Consider the following 18,686-nt stretch of genomic DNA (forward strand, 5'->3'; position numbering starts at 1 on the left):
GGTAGAATGGAGAAGCCAGTGTCAGATCTATATATATTGGTACAGCTTAGTAACTGGGATAGAGTATTGTTCTGGAAGTTGGAGAAGACTTCAACTGATTGTTTTCATATATATTCTTTATAGTAAGCTATACACTTGCTGTGGCAATTTAATGACAATACATCCATGATTTCCAGCACTTACTTTTTGGCCAAGCATTCCTGGGAGGCCCATAAATCCCTGAAAAGAGAAACATGACATTTGTAATTAGAATCTGGGTGGAGTGTGGTGTAAATACAGCAGAGGTCTGCATGTAAGTTCTCCCAGGCTTAAGGCTCCAGCATTAGACTTCTACTTGGGCTTTTTTTAAGTTATTCCCTGCTGACCAGGACTCGCATTCATAATAAGTGACAAGACATCAGCATCACTAAGCAACTCCTCTAATGCACTGACATGAAAAGTCCTACCTGTTCACCTTTGGGACCCTTTATTCCTGTATCACCTTTCACACCCTGAAAGCAAAGATATTAGGAAATAGATTACATTTATATTAATTTTGAGATATCACTTGGTACAGTGGATCTACAATAGCCCACTATCAATCAATATTTATATATATATATATATATATATATATATATTAAAATTAAAAGTATATGATCAACCACCTACAGCAGAATATTCCGGATGAGTTTTGGAAATGGATATTGCATGAAACTAGTTTGGAATACAATTCATATAGGTAAGACAGTGGTTACTGCGTTCTAACAGCTTTGTTCCTTTATTTGCACGCATGTCCAAACTGTGGCCCTCCAGCTGTTGTGAAACCACACATCCCAGCATGCCTTGCCAAAGCTTTAGCATTCCCTTATAGCAAAACTGTGGCAAGGCATGATGGGACTTGTAGTTTCACAACAGCTGCAGGGCCATAGTTTGGACATGCCTGCTAATGACTATAAAGCCATATTAGGCTAGTGGTAATGTGCAGTAATGATCTGTGACTGCGCATATCACAGCTGACTACATTACCACAGTATAGCAGACTTTCCTGGACCCTGTTCACCTACGTACCTGCCGACATATCAAAGCTCCTCACTCAGAGAAGCCAAAAGAGGAGATGCATCCTGTTACTGTTTTGGGGTGGAGTCTGGCTGCATATCAATCGATGCCGCCCCAAAATGGTGCAAAATGAAGGACTGCGGTAGCGGGCAGCACTTTATGACACAAATTCACATCATTTAGCCCACCCTGTCCATATAGCTCTGCAACTCCCAGTACTAGGGCTTAAAGTGGTCCTGGAGAGGTGGTGAAACTCCTTTCCCCTAATACCGACACTGCCCCCCCCCCCCCCCAGTAGGCAGAGCCTAGACCAGTGCTAGTGCCCCTTATACACATAATGTCCACAGTTGTGGTGCTTATACACATCTGTCTCTGTCATTCCAGCAGACCACTCTCCATGTCCCTGAACAGTTCCATGCCCTGTGCCCCTTCAGCAGCTTCACAACCTCTGAGTCTGTCCAGCCACCTCTCGCCCAGTCTTCAGCATAGCTTAGTGGCTATTCTTCACTTCAGCGGCAGTGATGGCATGACATCACCTACGACGTGCCAGAAGAAGCTGCCGCTGGGACAGGCTTTTCTGTTGGAATTACTGTTCAGGGTTGTGGTAGAGGTGGATCTCAGTTTCCCCTACAATTTAAGGTGGTGGAACTCAGTTCCACCCCATTCCCTCTCACTTTAACCCCTGCCCAGTATGATCTAATCCTGCAAGTTGCACTAGGAAGCAGGCGGGAAGCAGGAGATGTGGCCTATCTGCTGTGGCTGTGGGAAACTATCTGAAAAATCATGAGTTTCCCACCACTAGTGGGAGATTAGGCAAGTTACGTCTCTATACAGTAGGACTCGTAATCTATTATAATGAGTGTTACACTTCTTTGTGTTATTATGGTGACAGTAAGCATCAAGTATTTAATGAACATGGGATTATGTCTTACTAACGGGTGAAACCTTCCCTTTTTTTTACCTACTATCAGTAAACTAACTGACATTTGGTGGACCGGACACACACTTGGAACTGAGTTTACTATTATCAAGAGGGTAAACTGACTTTGGCATGGAAGCTGAGAATTAGCTCAAATTATTTTCTGTACAATCAATAAACATTTTGTCTGGAACAGTAATTACTATTGTGTTCTAATATAAGTGGGTGAACTCATATTAACATTACTTGTAACTACAGGTTGAGTATCCCTTATCCACATATCCATTATTTAAATTATTTCGAAAACCATACATTCCAGAAAGTGAAAAAAAAAAAAACTACTAGGGACATCTATAACAGCACTACTGAGGACATGATATGTAACTGGCACTACTGGGGACATCTATAACAGCACTACTGATGACATGATATGTAACTGGCACTAAATATGTGCAAGAAAATGATTGCTTGGCATTCCAATTCAGTACCTGAGATAGGACACAAACTTTGTTTCATGTTTTGAAACCTTGTTTTATGCACAAATAATATAGATTTGTGTGTATGTCATGTGTTTAATGTGTTTATACAACATAAATGTAAGATACCTCATTGAAATATAAAAATATTCAGAAATACAGAATAATCCGTTATCCAAAACTCTTGTGGTCCCAAACATTTTGTATAAGGGATACTCAACCTGTAATGTGTTTTATTCACAGGACAGAGAAGAAGGATGTCACATGACTGCCAGGCAAGGGCAACTCCAGGGATGGGCTGGAAGTGCAGACCAAAATAAAAAAATGGGAGCCACACCAACTTCCAGTGAGTCCCGGACAGCGATGTTTGCCAGCGTTTGGTTTAGCAGTTGGTGTGGCTCCCTGTTTGAATTTTGGACTGTGCTGGATTGGGGGTAAATAAAATGGAAATTGCTAAGTATCTAAGGGATACATATGATTTCCATAAAAAAAGCTGTCACAAAATTATGGTGACCTGGAAATAAAGGAGATATTGTAGGTCTACAGAAATACATATTGCAGTACTACAATTAACATATTTCGTATTTTTCTGAATAAGATTAAAAATGATGGGTTGGTTCCTGTGTTCTCTCATTCATTGGAATCCATACAATCCCACTTGAGTCTCAGCAGCAGAATTGTAGGAATGTACATCTACTGCCTGCTCTCCTGCCATTGGACATTCCATACCCCGGATCAGGTCTCATATTTATTTAAGGACAGTTTGGATATATCAAGTGCTCCATTAATGCAGGTACTACTGCAAGTTGTAAGCATCAATTTCCATATACTTGGATGGTTATGTATCATCATTATCATCGTCGTCAATAGTGTGGACTAGCTAGCACTTGCCTATACTGGAAACAGGTATTTTCACAGTTCTGCCCAACTCTGCATGGCCTGCAGTTACAGTATATGCCTCACTGAACTTGATTACAGCTGAGCAGGAGAAGTTGTTCTTAAAGGCTCATACTTGTGTACCCTCTGTCCCGGAGCACATGCTAATGCTAAAACATGCACGATACACTATGCGAACACTATATGGTGCCCGGACACAGGTGAGGGGGGGTGGTGTGGGGCGGCGGTGGGCCGCAGTAGAAGCCCATCCCAGTAACCCGACAGGAGGATTTTAGAGGGGGGATTTTAGAGAATCCTCCAATGCGGTTAAAACCCCCCGATAACAGGGTTTTTAGCACATTTTTCCTTTAGAGAATCTCCCTCAAGATCTGGTCAAGCAGCATGGAAATTGAAGTTGGTTTATGGCCTCCATAATTACATTTGTAACCCTAAAACAGGTATTCCCAATCTCACTTGTCAAGGCACCATCCAGGTTTTCGTGATATCCATGATTGAGCACAGGTGACTTAATTAGTAACACAGTTATTCTGATTTACACAGCGATAGGGGCTGAAATCGCTGGGAATATGGTCGCAGGCGACCATATTGCAAGTAATGGGAGTGTGCCCCAGCGATAAATCGCCTGATGCCTGCTCCCGTTTTCAGCCCCAATCTAATCGCTGGTCGCAGGAGCTTGCTCCTGCGACCAGCTGATTACCTCTGCGGCACCGCCAGCAGAGGTTCCCTTTCATCAGCTACCATCTCTGGTCGCTGATGAAAAGGAGAAGCTGAGCAATATATCTCCCCCGTGTGTACGGGGCTTTAGTTTCTGCTAATTTCCAACAGAATCAGATTGTTTTGACCAATGCTGTCCTGTGGGACCGCTGCAGCTGCATGTGCTACATCTGATCAGATTGCAGTGATCTACTATGATTATAGTACAGGTACAATATAAGGCTATAGATTTGAATGGGTAGGAATGTAAACAGTTACCTTAATAGTAAACATTATTACTTTTAATTATGTGAATATAGAAGGTTCCAATTAGAAAGCACTGACAGGTATAAATCAGCTGATCCTTCGAATAGACAGGTCAGTGGCGCACTGTAACCTATCCTTGATTGAAAATAAACTCTCATCTACAAAAACTGAAGAACAGATAGTGCCTCCATCAGTATTAATACACAAGATTGCAAGAATTTTGCAAATGTTTATATATTGGTGCTATTTCCATGATATCATGGCACAGTAATTCTCTAGGCCAGGGGTTCTCAAACTCGGTCCTCAGGACCAGACACCGTTCACGTTTTCCAGGTCACCCGGCAGGTGTACAGGTGCATTCATTAGTCAATGACACATTTTATAAGATCCACAGGTGGAGCTAATTACTTAACATGTGATTCTGTGAGGAGAACTACAAAACATGCACTGTGTGGGGTCCTGAGGACCGAGTTTGAGAACTTGTGCTCTAGGTCATTCTTGCGGTAAGCCACAAATATGCTTGTATATGTGCTATAAAAGCACTTTAAAAGTGCAGTACAATTATGCGTTACAGCATGCCAGGATACATAATCTGCAGTGACTCAGATAATAAAATAAGCTGATAGCAGGTGGTTATGTGAAATGATCTGGGGTACCTAGAATTGCTCTATCGACAGTAACAATCAGCACATATTCTGGTTAGTACTCAGGCAGAACCACTGACCTTTTCTCCTCTCATGCCAGGAAAACCCTTAAAGAAATGGCAGACAAATTATCTAAATGTGCAACAGAAACAAAATATCAAACATGCTGTAGCTAAACAATCGTATGCTCAAAATAATCACAAAGACAAGAAAAGCCTTATTTAAATAATGTGTAGCTTCCAAATTCCACTTTTTCTGTATTCTTGTCTTCTATTTTAGTTTTTTTACATTTCAAAAAACTATTATATGTACTTTGCGCCACCATTTGTTTTATTTTATTGCTTCACATGTAATATGATGTTATGGTTATAAAGTACTTGGTTGTTAAATGTATGGTGGTTAGTTCTTAAAAGTAATTAGAGAAAGGCAGGATACACATTATTTAACATTAAATACGTTTTCTGTTAAATGCTGTGTGCTGAGCAATCTTGCTGAGCATTTTGAGCTCAGAATGCTCAGCACGCTCAGCAAATCCAATCTGTCACATTGTTTAAAAATAAGCACAAATCGCTTTGTCTGCACCCCCAATAGTGACCATTTGCCAGCTCAGATCTTTAGCACATGCAGGCAAAATCTAGTTAGACCACCTAGCAAGTGCATACAAAACATTAGCGCAGATCGCTTAGCACACATTGTTATGTGTATGTGTAATACCCTGCTCCTGCGATGTTTTACTGTATGTCTGACATGATGCTTTGTTACACACATGTCTGTTAATTTCTCAGGTAGACAATTCCCAGCAGCCTCTGCAACTGTTGCAGAGGTCAGGAGCTGGTCACATGATCAGGGTCAAAGGATGACAGTTTATAGTGGGCAGCAGTTGGGCAGGGCAGTCTAAGGTGATGATGAGACCAGTGAGAATAGGTGCAGCTGTGTAACCACCAATGGAGGCTGTGTGGGGCCACATCCCAGGAAGATGTGATCTGGGGCCCCCAGCGCTGAAAGACATGCAGTGAGAGTGAGGTAGTCTTCCATATCAGCATCCACCTTGAGTAGTACAGAGACTGGCAGAGGCAGAAGGAGCAATATGGACAGCACCATAAGGCCTCCAGCAACTGACAGTGAAAGTAGGCAGGTTATGAGGTAAAACCTGGATATCCTTATAAAGAGAGAAGGCGGGCATAGCTGCAGTCTGTAGATACCCTGCACAGATGTCAGGAAAAAGGTATCACCTGCAAGCCGTAGGTTTTTACACAGTGTCAGACAGCTACATTAAATACTGAACTGAGCTTTAGCGGAAACAAATATGTACAATATTCTCAAAGCCAGAGTTGCTTCTATAGGAACAGTACAGTCAGTGCCTCATTGAAAATAACATTTAGTGTCTGAAGCAAAGTATGTAATATTGGCTAAAGACAGAAAACAGCTTTGTGCCTGGCATAAAGAATTAAGACAGTTCTCCACAGAGGCACCTTTTATGAACTAATCACCTCAGCTCTTCTACAATTAGTGAGGATTGTATAAGGGAAGTCACATTAAAGTTTATCCAGCAGCAACTGATTTGTTCAGAGATATTTATTTTAACCTGTAAACAGATTGGCATACAGCTGAATTACTAAGAGTATAACTGACTTTTTTCCCCACCGGAAGTCTTACAAACGTGCACGCAACGGAAAAACTACAGACTAACTACACTGTCTAGGAAACTTAGGAAATGTTGGTACTCTTTACCTAGAAGGGCGCCAGCGATTGAAATCGCGGTCGTCGGGGGTAAAAATCGCGGTCATCGCGGGCATCGCGGGTAAATCGGGATGGCCGCGATGCCCGCGATGACCGCGATTTTCCCATAGGGAACAATGTTAAAAAGGCTGATTGACCGCGATTTGACTGTTAAATGCCTCAATGGACCCGATTTGGCCCTAGGAATCAATGTTAAATGGGCCACAGAGCCCAAATAAGCACAATTAACCCTTAAATGTCCCCCCCAATTTTTAACGCCACCCCACGATCCACGCGAACCCGAAGCGTGGCGAGCGCAGCGAGCCCGCGAGGGGCGGCGGTACGCGTCCTCCGACCTTTTCATGCCCTACTATCCACTAGGGCGTGGAGTGAGAATATAATAGTGTGGCGAGCGCAGCGAGCCACCGAGCCCGAAGCGTGGCGAGCGCAGCGAGCCCCGCGAGGGGACGCGGATACCTTCACAGGTAGACGCGTCCCCTCGCGGGCTTCACAGGTGTCGGCGTCGCCACGGACACATGTGAAGCCTGTGAGGGACCGCGTATAACTGTGAAGGTATCCGCGTCCCCTCGCGGGGCTCGCTGCGCTCGCCATGCTTCGGGCTCGGTGGCTCGCTGCGCTCGCCACACTATTATATTCTCACTCCACGCCCTAGTGGATAGTAGGGCATGAAAAGGTCGGAGGACGCGTACCGCCGCCCCTCGCGGGCTCGCTGCGCTCGCCACGCTTCGGGTTCGCGTGGATCGTGGGGTGGCGTTAAAAATTGGGCGGGACATTTAAGGGTTAATGGGCTCTGTGGCCCATTTAACATTGATTTCTATGGCCAAATCGGGTCCATTGAGCCATTTAACAGTAAAATCGGGTCCATCGCGCCTTTTAACATTGATTCCTATGGGAAATCGGGAGCATCGCATCGCGGGTACATTTATGGCCGGCCGCGACGCGACCGACACGATTTCCATGTTTAACATGGGTTTCAATGGGAAATCGCGGGCATCGCGTCGGTCGCGTCGCGGCCAGACATAAATGTACCCGCGATGCCCGCGACGGGCGCCCTTCTAGGTAAAGAGTACCGAAATGTTTTATCGGATTCGTACAAACCGTGACTATTTCTATAATCTTATTATTTATTCGCTTAGAGGAACTTTTTAAGAAAACTTGAATGCAAAGATTATTGCAGAAACACCATACTGTGTTTAGGGACCAAAAAATTTTAGCAGTTTCATAAATGTGGTTACAGTAACTGAAAGCATTTAACGTGTGACTTTGTATCTGTACATATTCTCCTTACTGTGCATAGTGGGTTAACCCTTTTAATTCAGGTTATACTGGCATCAGAGGTAACCAATGAGAAGGTAGATTCATTCTAGTATAACAAAACCTGTGTTGTGTTGGAGTACAATTTCTTGCATTGTAACAGTGTTATAATATTTATGTTGTTATCTCTTACTCTTAATATAAATATATTACCCTTCATAAAATAATCTATTGACAAAACAAGTGGTACATTATTGAAATTATACTTATCTAAGAAGTACATTACATATGGCCGATATAGACAGCAGGAAGTTCAAGGGAAATCACCTAGCCTACAGTAAATCACTTAGTAGCACACATTGCTAAGCACGAATCTCAACGTGAGCATGGGCCTTCAGTGCTAATACAGAGTAGAGATTCTACAAAGGGCAGTATTCAATGAGAAAAATTCTCCGTGCATGGCGAGAGATTTTTTCTCTCGCCATGCACTCGCCCTGTTCCGGAGGGCTCGCTGCCACTCCTGCTCCCACTATTCAATGTGGTTAAGACTCGCCGCCACTCGCGGCGAGTCTTAACCCCTGCAGCGGACGAGCGTCCGCGGCAGGGAGCTGGCAGGGAGCCGGGGGACGGTGGCAGCCAGGGAGATTAAAGTCTCCCTGGCTGCCCCAGAACATATGTGGAGGGGAGGAGGGCTCCCCGGGACCCAGGCAGCACAAGCTGCCCCCCCCTATAGCCAGCGGGGGACCCAGTATTCACTGCACCCGATCGTGCATATGTAATGATCGGGTGATGAATGAATATCTAATGAGCGGTTTGAGAGCTCCGGCCCCCTGCTGGCTGCTCTGTGTAAAAAAAAAAAAAATTAAAAGAATATTTTTTTAAAAATTAAATATATATTCATGTGCTATAAGCACATGAATAAAAATAACATGCCCCTTCACAGAAAAAAAATCCAGATTTTTTGACACCAAAATTAAAAAAAAAACCTTTTAGTTTAAAAGTTCACATTCCAGTTCTCCATGAAAACATGGAGAATTGCTACATGGAGAGACACGGCGAAAATCACTTAAAAAGATGGCGAAAATATCACATTGAATAGGGTGGTTCACTTTTGGAGAGCAAAATGCTCCTTCCAACGCGAAAATAGCACAAACTCGCCAAAAAACACGGCAAATTTTTCTCATTGAATACTGCCCAAAGTGTTCCCCCGCATTCTGCAACGGGATACGGTCACTAGGTCTACATGCATTAGGTTGACAAGCATTAGGTCGACCCCACTAGGTCGACATGACTGAAGGTCGACATGCAGGAAGGTTGCCATGGTCATTATGTCGACACAAACATTAGGTCGACAAGGGGAAGGTCAACACGGGGGTTTTCACGTTTATTTTAAAAACGAAATTTTCCGACCGGCGGTATATCATGCCCTAACATCCACTATGGCGTTGTGGCAAAATAAAATCGTGTGCCAAGTGTAGTGAGGCCCGAAGCATGGCGACCGCAGCGAGCCATGCGAGGGGTGCAGTTTTACATTTCAGTGTCCATGTCGACTGTGTTGACATTCGGGACAAAAAAAACTTTAAAAACCCCATGTCAACCTTTTGACTGTTGACCTTCCCCATGTCGACGTAATGCTTGTGTTGAACTAATGACCCATGTCAACCTAGTGGTGTCTATCCAATGATCCCATTCCTGTGCAACATTTTGGTCTGGGCTCTGTTTATTCAGATGTGCTCATGTGGGTTTAGGTATCGGGATGAATTACCATCGTACTTGCTGGATTTAAGGAGATCTCTGCAGGGTAGTAACTAGGGATGTGTGACCAGTAATGTCGCAAGGGGTGCAAGGCTGCCGCACCATCACTTGCCGGCTGGCCCATCATGTGTGGGCGTGCGATTGTACTCTGGGTTACTTTTAGTTGCTTTAATGTTTAGTTGCGTGTACCCGGTATTGTTCTGATGTGTGTCATGCTGTATGTACGACGCTGCCAACCACTTGTAATAGTGAGGTTTGTACTTCCCTACCGCGATTAGTTTTATCATTAGGGTGTTATACACAAAGGTCTTTGATAAAAAAAAATGTAAAATAACTAAGCTTAAAAAAATCATCTCATGATAATTGTACTTTCAAGCTTAAATTGGTTTTAAGCGTTAATAGTATAATACAGCAATGGTTAACAATTAAGAACATTTTGCAATAGTAACTACCATACAATGGATTATTAAATAATGAATTGAATGACATGAATAACATGTTTGGCAGTGATATATTAATGACCGTTTAGTGCTGAATGCAAAGCCACAATGACAACTGTTTAGCATTGTTTAATGAATGAGGTGCTGAATATTCTGCAGACAGGTTTCTGGGTTTAAATAAATAACTACAGTCATTATAACACATATTTAGCGCTTTGGGACTGTTCACATTTTTTTTTCTTACATCACAGAATCAAAATGGAAGGAAATTTTTTATTGGGTTAACAAATAACAAATAATAATTGCATACTTACAAATTTTACTTAATTTCATTTCCTAAGATACGTCTAAATACAACTTATAAAAAAAAAAGTCATATAATTGTTTCATTATTTGAAGTTTAATGAAACAATTAAGTGTTTTAAATGACAGTATTTTGGCTACACCTGTCCCTGAGAGATCCCAGAGCTGTTTTTTACATTTCCAAATTACTTCATCATGAATATTAAAGAACCTTAGACCGGCAATCCAAGAAAAAGTAGTTGGAAAGCAACATATGAACTTTACTGTTATAAATAATTTGGTACTTGTGGAGTATCACGGCTCCCATCGCATGCCATCCCATGCCATATATAGTGGCATGTGATGGCATGCGATTGGATGCGATTTTTGCAGTTTTTAACCATTTTTACAAAATCGCATGCGATTTGATCGCATGCGATCGCATGCGTTTTTTAACAGAAAAGCATCCAAATGCATTGAAATTAGTATCAAACATGTTCAATGGCCCCCAAATGTCATTTTTGAGGCTGTACCACCACCACTACCAACGCGAACCCGAAGCGTGGCGAGCACAGCGAGCCCGCGAGGGGCGGCGGTACGCATCCTACGACCTTTTCATACCCCCACTATCCACGTTGGTGTGGAGTTGAGAATAGAAAGTGTGGCGAGCGCAGCGAGCCACCGATCCCGAAGCGTGGCGAGCCCCGCGAGGGGACGCGGACACCTGTGAAGCCCGCGAGGGGACGCGGATACCTGTGAAGGTATCCGTGTCCCCTCGCGAAGCTCGCTGCGCTCGCCACGCTTCGGGCTCGGTGGCTCGCTGCGGTCGCCACACTTTCTATTCTCAACTCCACGCCGATGTGGATAGTGGGGGTATGAAAAGGTCGTAGGATGCGTACCGCCGTCCCTCGCGGGCACGCTGCGCTCGCCACGCTTCGGGTTCGCGTTGATAGTGGGGGTGGTACAGCCTCAAAAATGACATTTGGGGGCCATTGAACATGTTTGATACTAATTTCAATGCATTTGGATGCTTTTCTGTTAATATAGTGGACTAACCAAATGACACAAAAGTTGTAAACCCTAAAAAATCCACAAAATAAATGCATTGGCTTTGCAAAGATTTACAGTATATGCTGGGGAAAACAGCACCCAGTGACAGATAGGTAAGATTTAACAAACCTTGGGGCCCATTGGTCCTCTTGAGCCTGTCACTCCCAGAGATGCAGAATCCCCCTTTTCACCCTGCAGACAGCAATGATGGAGATGAATGAAATAACATTTAATGTAAGTGACATTTTGCACTACAGCCAGTAATTTCTTTAATGGACATTCTTAATGAACCTTGTATCCAAATCCACACCACATTAACTGTACTGTATGGCGGCGGATTCTCACGCAAAAGTGTTTGCTACTCCAAAGGGGAGCAAATTGGTGCGAAAAAAGGCTAGCGGAAGGATGAAAGTATTCATATACTTTTAGGCCCTTATTCTGGTTGATCAATTCTCGCGCACATTTGCACACAGCCAAGCAAATGACAGGCACACGGGCAGCGAAGGCACTACTATAAGACATGCAAACCCATTTTTTTGCATCTAAAGACAAAGGGGAGTGGTGTGCCACTGCACTACACTAAACTGTTCGCACGTACCTCAGCCTGTTCGCTCGGACATCCAGTGGGCGACCGAGCGAACAGGCTCTGCGGGTGTTTTACTTGCAACAGAAAGAATTTGCTCATATGTGTTCTATATGTACGGCGCTGTGTACCACTTGTGGCTCCTTATAAATAAAAATATAATAATAATTATAATAACCTATTGACCAATTACCCTCATTTCATGTTGTTTACTGGATTCCATTTATAATTACACTACTAATTAACCGTTATTACATGTGTCCTTCTTGAATGTGTCACTTTCCAAAGTAACTCTCAATCTATGTGTCCCACAAATGTGGTGTACATTAATGATACATATATAGATATGGAGTATACAAGTGTAAATGTGTAAACAGCAAAAGTGTGCTTACCGTGTGGCTGCATTGAGTGGATGTGGTTAGGTAATTGGTTAATGAGAGAAACATGTATGGTGCATGTGTGAGTATTGCATGCAGCTGGTTGTGTTTTAGCAATTGTGCGTGTTGATTGGGGATGCGAATGTTGGGCCGCTAAGCGGTTGTCCTGCAAGGCGTGAGACTTGTTTTTTTGGTGGGAATGATACTGGAATGGGTGGTGGTGCCGCGCTCTGTCACTGAAATTCTACAGATGTTTGATAAAATGTTTCTTTATTTGTTTACAAATGTATCTTTTATACATATAGCAATTGGCCTTTTCAATACACTGTTCAGTCAATCGCGCTGAAAGAGTGCATTCCTTCAAGGTCAATAAATATGATTTACAAAATGTACATGAATGTTGTGCCTGAATTACACAATATCAGAATACAATTAAACGAAAAAAATGTGAAAATAGAAAAAATATTGAGGAATTAAATAAATTGGGTCATGGATTGGATGTCCAATAAATTGTATGGTGTGTACACTCGGGTTGGATATGCACACAATGAAGTGGTAATTCCTGAAAAAAAGTTTACACAGTCTTGCAATGTGAAGCGGCGTCCCGCTATTTGTAATCCTTTATGATTTGAAATGCTTCCTGAAAAGGAAATGATGATACCTGTGCGCGCGGTGCTTCGTGTTCGGGAGTGGTTTTTTCTAAGTCGAGGTTGCTGGGGATCCCCGGGTCCCGGACTGGGTGTGCTACGTCTGTGTACTGTAGAGCACCGGCAGCTCCGTGTGTAACACGGCTGACTGGGCTTCAGTGAATGCAGACGCTGCTCCCTGTCTTGGCGAGGATGTGGAGTCCTTTGCGTTGACCGCTTACCTCTTGGACAGGACCCTGCTGGCTTGCCCTGCTCCCCCTCCTGTTTGATACTCACCACTGCCGGTACACTTGCTCCGTGTCAGTCTCTCTCCGTCTTCCGTTACGTGGCGGCGTGTGCACCCGCCGCTCGCCTACTTGTGGGGTTCTCACAGGTGTTGGTCTCTTGGTCGGCTTGAAGTTTCAGTGGACATTGGTATGTACCCTCCAACGCGTTTCAGCTTTTACCTTCTTCTAGGGAGACGAATGATGTTGACCTTGAACACTGCGAGCGCTTGCACAATGCCAACAATGCCAACACCCAGCGCTTGTAGTTACCACCTATGTATACGCCCCAGTTTCCACTCAGTTTTGCCTACTTTTATGGCCGCGCCCATACAAATGCCCACATGATGCCTACTTTGCTCGAATTTGTTCGCAGGCGTATTTACACTCGCAAGGTTGCGTGCGTGTACGGTTGAACAAACCAGCACATGCGCATTGTGGACGGTACACATGCGTACTAAGCAAAAAATCTTGGTCGGTGCGAATTTGTGCAGGACCGAGTCAACCAGAATCAGGCTCTTAATACCTTAACATTGCCATGATTGGCTGACTGCATACTGATTCGTCATCTGTTTTTCAGTTTTTTTCCGCTTTCTAGTTAATACACGGACTTCCTTTCATGTATTCTTACATAAGGATTACAATTCATACATGAATCACTGTCCAGTATTGGACAAGGAGCAATTGACAGCAATTGGTTAATGTTATGTTAATTAAATATGACAAATATGCTATATGATTATATGTATAATTGATTTACTAGTTTTTAATAAATGGTCAATTAATATATATTTAGCTTGAACCAGTGAAAAGTTAAGTTGTGAGTGAAGAACTAAGCACTTGTACCCACCTTCTGTCCTATTGGTCCAGCAGGTCCTATAGGGCCTGGCATCCCTGGAACACCAGGAGGACCAGTCCTGCCCTGCAATGTATACAGTGTTACTAGCAATTCCAGACACATAGCAAATCTATAGTGTACAATATCACAGCAAATCATGTGCTACTACATGACAGAAAACCAAATGCAGAGAGCATACTTATATATTAGGGAAAGTATTAATAACATCTTAGACAATGAAAGAATGCATGCAAACATTGGACCTTATTCTGGTTCAGTCTTAGAGGCAAATTCCTTCTCAAATGGACAAAACCATGCTGCACTGCGGGGGGATACTGACTGCTTTATTTCTACACTGCAATATAGATCTCACTTTGAAGAAAAACCCCACCCAAATCGAATTCTATCTGCACATGTTATATCTGCCCCACCTGCAGTGCACAGGGTTTTGTCCATTCGAGAAGGAATTTGCCTCTAAGAGTGAACCAGAATAAGGCCCATAGAAAGAAAGTATAAACTCCACATAGAAGGTGTAGTGGTCAGTATAGGACTCATGGTCTCACCCAATGGCGGATTTAGAGGGGGCACCAAGGCACTTGCCCCCGACCTTTAGAAAAAAATGTGGGGTCAGGAGAAATGGAGGGGGACAGAGCTGCAGCTGTCAGGACCCGGCGGAGCGGTGAAGGAGCTGCAGCTCCTGGGAGCCGGCTGAGTGGGGGACGGAGCTAAAGCTGAGGGGGTGCTTCAAGTACACATAATGATCTTGAGGTTTATGGTCCGAGCAGGGGACGGAGATAAATCTACTGGGAGCCGGCTGAGGTTTATGGTCCGAGCAGGGGACGGAGATAAATCTACTGGGAGCCGGATGAGGTTTATGGTCCGAGCAGGGGACGGAGATAAACTACTGGGAGCCGGCTGAGGGGAGATGGTGCTGCAGCTTTTAGGAGCCAGCGGAGCACTGCCAGGAGCCATCTGAAGGAGACAAAGATGCAGCTGACAGCAGATGAGGGGAGGATCTGTTGCTGCCCAGAGCCTCCGGAGGAGGAGGAACATAGCAGCAGGTGCCGGGCGTGTGGGGGAGGAAATAGATCTGCTGCCCAGAGACAGGTAAAGTTGGGGACAGATCTTCAGGGTGCCTGGTACAATGGGGGACATACTGTATTTGCTGCTGGCATTGTAGAGGTGATGCAGCAGGGGAGAGGCTGTTGTTAGAATTACATGGGAGTCGTGGCGCGGCTGGCATGGTCAGGTGGCAAGAGGAGCTTCTGGGCTGGCTGCTGCTGTGGTCTCTGAACCGCTGCAGTACCCAAAGATCCACTGTTCCTCCGTCTGCACCCCATTATGAAATATGGCCCTTTTGCAATCAACATGGGTGAAAAATGGTCTGAACAAATTGTACAGAGTCTGTAATCTGCGTGCCTATTTGTGTGCACATGTTAGAGAATTGGCAAAGTCCTTGGGGAGTCTGATTTTGTGTATAAAAAGGAGGCAATTCAACTTTTGCCGTGATGTCCTGCTATGCACATTACCGTCTGTTATACAATCTTTGCAATTTTCTGTCACCGTGGAGTGCAAGGGAAGATGATCTCATAGTGGGGCAAAATGACATCATCTGGCCTTCATTACAACCATAAACCTCAAGATCATTATGTGGCCTATCCTCAGACAACACCAGGACTTTTCCCAGGCCTACCCCTTATGGTGTGCAGGAAGCTGTGGGGGAAAGTACCAGTGCCAGCCTACTACTTGAATGTGCTTGTATACAGCATACTTGCCGACTTTGGCATACTCCTTTCCGGGAGAAGCCTGGAGAGGAGTGAATGGGGGCGGGTAGAGGCTTCGTTTTGGGGGCGGGGCACGGGTGATGTCATCATGCCCCGCCCCCATGACGGGCTGAAGCCTCAATTTGCGGGTCCGTGGGTGGGGGGAGGGGCTAAAAATGCAGCGAAATGCCGCGAATTGTGTCATTTAGCCCCGCCCCCTCCCCGCGGACCCGCGAAAGTCATAGTTTTTAGACCGTGGGGAGAGGGGGAGCCGGGGCTGTAGGGAAATGCGGGAGACTTGCCCCCCTTCCTGGGGGACCGGGAGGGGGACCTGATTTGCGGGACCTTCCCGGCCATTCCGGGAGGGTAGGCAAGTATGCTATACAGTGTACTTGAATGTGCTCCCCACTTTATCACTCCCACCCATTCTGCTCCCATCAGATATGGGCAGTAATAACTTTTTCAAAATAATGATTCCCAAATCACCCCCCTTTCCTGGTCCCCTGCAAATGTTTTGTTATTATGTCGTTTTTCTTTTTTTCCCCCACCGTACTATTCCTGTAATGTGCATCTCCACTGACCGCACACCCTGCCAGCAGTGACCTACGCAATGCATCCCAGGCTGGTTGCCTCAGATGGCCCCTCTGTGGGCGGCATCTGCTTCATGTGGATGTTTCCATACACTGTATGTCATACTACTACTGTACATAAGCACCTGCTTTCCCATATCTGCATTGGGTCCTTATATGGCTCTCCTCCCACAGTGTAAAAGTGGCGTAACTATAAATTGGGTGCCCCCCCGCCGGAAATTTTGCCCCTTAAAATAAAGCCCGCCCCCCTGTAAAATAAAGCCCACCGCCTGCCTCCCACCTCCAACCCCCATCCCCACTGCTTACCCCTCTGAAAATGACCCTCGCAAAATGGCTGCCCCTAACAGCAGACCGTTTTGAGGATGCTAGATGAGGCTGCCGCATATGTTTCTGTCCCCCTGTGCCTCTTTGGGCCCAACTGCATCTACCTGTCACCCTCTACCTGGCATCATCCACTGCCTCTGTCCATCATCCTCTATGTCAAGTAATGCCTCCCCCTGCCACCTATTCCCTGGGGTCACCTACTGCTTTTCCTTTGCATTCTATTGTGAGGCCCCTCCCACTTTTCCGACGCACGTAAAATTACTCTTTTCCGCTACCATGGTGCTCCCCCTGTCATAAAGTGAAAGTGCTATGAGGGTATTTATGTATCATACTGAGGCAGGGCTAGGGTATCATGTAATTCACAGTAAATGAAACATTGACATGTTATAATAACAGCCAAAAATGTTGTCAATTTATATATATTTAAAAAAAAATAATGTTTACAGACTTTACACACTAAGGGCCTTATTTTGGTTCATTCTTTCTGACAAAATCCTTCTTAGCTGGACAAAACCATGTGCACTGCAGGGGGGCAGATGTAACATGTGCAGAGAGAATTAGATTTGGGTGAGTAATTTTGTTTCTGTGCAGGGAAAATACTGACTGCTTTATTTTTACACTGCAATATAGATCTCACTTTGAAGTAAAACCCCACCCAAATCTAATTCTCTCTGCACAAGTTACATCTGCCCCACCTGCAGTGCACATGGTTTTGCCCATCTAAGAAGGATTTTGTCAGAAAGAATGAACCAAAATAAGGCCCTAAGAGATGTCCCACCTCAACATTAGCTCCACCCATTCTATCCACAGCTCCACCCACAGGGGCTCCTGCCTATTCTGTCATTCTTGGAATCCACAAATTCTGATGGCAGCCCCTGCATACAACTCTGCACTGCTTGTACTTTTTTTTGCATGTATATAAAGCCTACACAGGCAAAATAACCAAATCACTTGTACAGTACAAAGATTCTGCATCAGGCGCACCCATGTTCCATTATAATGTGTTCAGTTCATACAGCAATTTGTGCTAATGCAGAAATGTCTTTTTGGGATTGTCAGAGCTAAGAGCATAAAATAACTTATACCAGTTAGTATTTCGCTATATTCTGTTAAAAACAGCCACAGGAAGGTTTATAAATAACACTTTGTTCCCCAGCTTCTAATTCGGAACACTTCCAACTGAGAGGATATATGTGATGTTGCAGAACATGTGAGGTTATTTGTAGCTATCCGGTATAGTATTTACCATGGTAATGTCTAGAATTCAGACATGCAGAGTCTGTACAAAGTATTTTTACAGTGGACAAACATCTTGCTTAGTGGTGCCGCACTGTCTTGGAAATGATGTGACTGCAAGCACAAGTCAGTGAGACTAGAAACCATCCTGGAACAGGGGTTACTGATAGAACAGAGGGACAGTCCACTAGCTTCCCTAACAGTGCTTATTCCATGAATCATTAATCTATAACCTTTGGCTTTTTTATGTTTATAAGAAAACCAGTTATTGTAGTTAACTTAATAGTTGATATTTGCATGTTGTACTAAGTGGCAAACTTTATTAAACCAATTTAATATAGGACGATTAACAAGTTACAACACGTGTAAAACTATTACATATCATGCATGGATTTTACAGTCTTGGGCCAGTAAATGTCAATCTGCAATAGTTGGAAACTCCTGACCCATACCTCCTAACTGTCCTGATTACAGTGGAACAGTCCCACTATTTGGAGACTGGGTGGCAATGTCCTGCAGGCGCAGGGGCGTAGCTATGCTGAGGCAGCCCCCGCCATGGCTTGGAGGAGCCAGCGCCTGCTGGGCGCACAGAGAACTGAAGAAAGGTCAC

The 18,686-nt window shown here is 44.3% G+C and overlaps 1 protein-coding gene across 2 annotated transcripts in view; it reads right to left on the reverse strand.

Moving 5' to 3' along the window:
* Positions 1-18,686, reverse strand: part of COLQ (collagen like tail subunit of asymmetric acetylcholinesterase) — a 102,515-nt gene that overhangs the window by 25,977 nt on the left and 57,852 nt on the right. The window contains exons 6-10 of one of the 2 annotated variants that reach the window (XM_083188964.1): positions 14,176-14,247; positions 11,585-11,647; positions 5,015-5,041; positions 447-491; positions 184-219 (exon numbers count right to left, since the gene is read on the reverse strand). In XM_083188964.1, coding sequence (XP_083045090.1) covers positions 184-219; positions 447-491; positions 5,015-5,041; positions 11,585-11,647; positions 14,176-14,247 — 243 coding nt within the window. The remainder of the gene's footprint in view (positions 1-183; positions 220-446; positions 492-5,014; positions 5,042-11,584; positions 11,648-14,175; positions 14,248-18,686) is intronic. The other variant, XM_083188965.1, reaches the window with a different exon arrangement.

The sequence above is a fragment of the Crinia signifera genome, chromosome 5 (genome assembly GCF_055691185.1).
Source record: "Crinia signifera chromosome 5, ASM5569118v1, whole genome shotgun sequence".
Taxonomy (NCBI): domain Eukaryota; kingdom Metazoa; phylum Chordata; class Amphibia; order Anura; family Myobatrachidae; genus Crinia; species Crinia signifera.